This window comes from Takifugu rubripes, chromosome 11 (genome assembly GCF_901000725.2).
Source record: "Takifugu rubripes chromosome 11, fTakRub1.2, whole genome shotgun sequence".
NCBI classification, from domain to species: Eukaryota; Metazoa; Chordata; class Actinopteri; order Tetraodontiformes; family Tetraodontidae; genus Takifugu; species Takifugu rubripes.
In genome coordinates, this window is record NC_042295.1 from 16,101,214 (window position 1) to 16,103,713 (window position 2,500).

Consider the following 2,500-nt stretch of genomic DNA (forward strand, 5'->3'; position numbering starts at 1 on the left):
GACAGTTACGGAGATTAATCTGGCATCAACCCGCAATATTATTAACACCTCATTAAGGAAACGGACACGAGAGATGTGCGTGAACAGCGGTTCGAGGAGCACGGCCGCTCGATCGGTACCTCGATGAATTCGAACTTTAGCCCGTTTGTCTCCAGCAGCGGATTTATTCCGGAAGGCGAGTCGAGCGTTTCCCGGGAAAGGCGGCCGCTGCAGCGGGAGCCCCCGCAGGAAAGAGCGGGGCTCCGCGCCGGGCCTCCCGCTTAGCATTAGCCTCCCGGTTAGCATTAGCCTCCGGACGCGGTTCAGCCCACATAACGGGCTCGATGAGCGGACAGCAACACCGACACGATTGCTCCATTCGTCTATTAATGGTGACGGAGGCGTTTATGGGAGCGACGTTTCCCATTAACACGAGAGTTCATCTTCGTTATTATTGTGAATTTAGTGTGAAAGGAGCCGCTGGGCCCGCACAGAACACCTACCTTCGAACCCAGCCGCGATGTCAGGAACCTAATTCAAATGAAGACGAATTCAAATCGTAAGTTCTTGTGTTGGAGGTCCAAAAGCCCCCCCAATTCTAACTGTAGCTGCGCATCATCCGGGATTTCCGTGGAAGTGAGGACACCGTCAGACAACGGGAGATGGAGGCAAAGGAGCCCCCCTCAGCCGATGACGGCGATCAACCCGGGGGTGGGCCGGGGGCCGGGGGCCGGGGGCCGGATCACACCGGACATGTCATTAGACGTTAAACAACCACTCGGTCACACGCTGCAATAGTTAACGGAGGGGTTCGGGTATTGGACTCGGCCCATTCGCCCACAGGAGCCGGTCCTGGGAGATCGGAACGGCCCCCCACCCCCTAAATGAGAACACTGACCACATCGCTTCCGCCCGTGAGAACAGCATTTCCAGCGCTCGTTACCTTGCTGCGGATCTGACCAGACGTGGACACCTTTCGGATAAGTTTCTGAGGGGTTCCGGGCTCCTGCTCGGGCTCACTATCCGAGGACTCTTCCAGGCACCGGGCTGCGGCAGACTCCGGTCCCCCTGCCTCCGCCATCCTGCCATCAGATTCCCGGTGAGGTTCGGGGGAGCGAGCACCTCCAAGCGGCACAGGATGGGCCAAATCCAGCCCGTAGCACGAGCGCTCACTGCCCCCTGGTGGACGCCGCTGGTACTGCACCCGCCAGGCGCGCACGCGCGAACTTGGGCCATAAACGACAAACTTTATACATTTATAGATGCCATTTTGTGGGTTTGCGTCACATATTGGGCACTCGTTAAGTCTTTAAGTTTAAACGTAACCGTTTTTATAGATACATTCATGGGATGAATTTACATCGGGACACCTTAACTTTGCTGGACTTCCTGCCAGGCGACGCGATCGCTCGCGGCTCGCGCACAGAAACAACAGGCGCGCGCCGATGTCAGCCATTGGCGGCGCCCCGCGGCGCCTCGCGGCCAGTGTGAACCCGCCCGCCCGGCATGATGGAGCCATCCAGGCAGAGCAAGGCTCGCGTGGCCAGGAGAGGTCGCTATAACGGAAGCGTCGAGTCATGAACCTATTCTCAAACCGTCCTCCCCATCGCCACCACCAGGCGTCGCTAGAACGGTGCCCGGACTTTGTTCAATCTGAGCTTCGGCTCGCTGACGCTCCTTGGGTCCGTTACAGCCACGGTGGCTCCGCACACGCGACAAACAGCGCTGTCATTGCCACTCACGCACACATTCACGCACAGATCAGCTGCCTCCCACCGGTCTTTAGAGCGCTTTTGCTGTGAGGCGTCGACGCGCTAATAATTCTGGGACTTGTAGTCCGAGCCAGAAGCTGTGGCCAGCTGTAGGATTTGACATGATCACGTCCCTCCACAGCCACAGTGTGTCTGTGGTTGTGCTGACAGTACTGACACACGTCTGTGGCCGTGCAGGTGTGCTTGTGCCGCGCACACACGCACAAACCCTCCCTCCCTCACTTATGGGCTGGGATGGATGATCGATTTGTTGTCTACAGACGTAGAGGTGTTATGATGTGAAGGTGGACTGAACTCTGCAGGACCGACGGGATGACGTCACGGCCCGCAGTGGAACGTCACGCGTTGGAAGGTGCGAGCTGGGGGCCCCCGGGAGAGTCCGGCCACAGTCGGAACTCGCGCCGCTGCAGGATGAGGTGGGTCACCGCCAGCGAATCAGCACCACTGGTCCATTGTGAGGAACTTTCTGGAGCTTCTCTCTCCCTGCAGGTTGTTTCTGCTCTTTTTCATCCCGCCGCTGGCTCGTGCGCGAGTGGTGTCCCGCTCCGCGATGTTTGGCGTCGTGCAGTCGCCCAACTTCCCGGAGCCGTATCCCCGGGAGGCGCGGCTGCGCTGGAACATCAGCGTGCCCGAGGGCTTCAGGGTCGCGCTCTCGTTCAGCCGCTTCGACCTGGAACCGTCCTACCTGTGCGAGTACGACTCCGTGCAGGTGAGATGCGGAGCCTCTTCCGGGAGCTGCACACCTGCAC

The 2,500-nt window shown here is 59.1% G+C and overlaps 2 protein-coding genes across 2 annotated transcripts in view; one reads left to right on the forward strand and one right to left on the reverse strand.

Annotated features, from left to right (window-relative positions):
- Positions 1-1,117, reverse strand: part of LOC101070851 (diacylglycerol kinase delta-like) — a 24,017-nt gene extending 22,900 nt beyond the window's left edge. Inside the window, 1 exon segment of the mRNA XM_029844201.1 lies at positions 923-1,117. Within this exon segment, the coding sequence (XP_029700061.1) occupies positions 923-1,060 (138 nt within the window). The 5' untranslated portion in view covers positions 1,061-1,117.
- Positions 942-2,500, forward strand: part of masp1 (MBL associated serine protease 1) — a 7,364-nt gene continuing 5,805 nt past the window's right edge. The window contains exons 1-3 of the mRNA XM_029844212.1: positions 942-1,078; positions 2,054-2,167; positions 2,241-2,460. Coding sequence (XP_029700072.1) covers positions 2,064-2,167; positions 2,241-2,460 — 324 coding nt within the window. The 5' untranslated portion in view covers positions 942-1,078; positions 2,054-2,063. The remainder of the gene's footprint in view (positions 1,079-2,053; positions 2,168-2,240; positions 2,461-2,500) is intronic.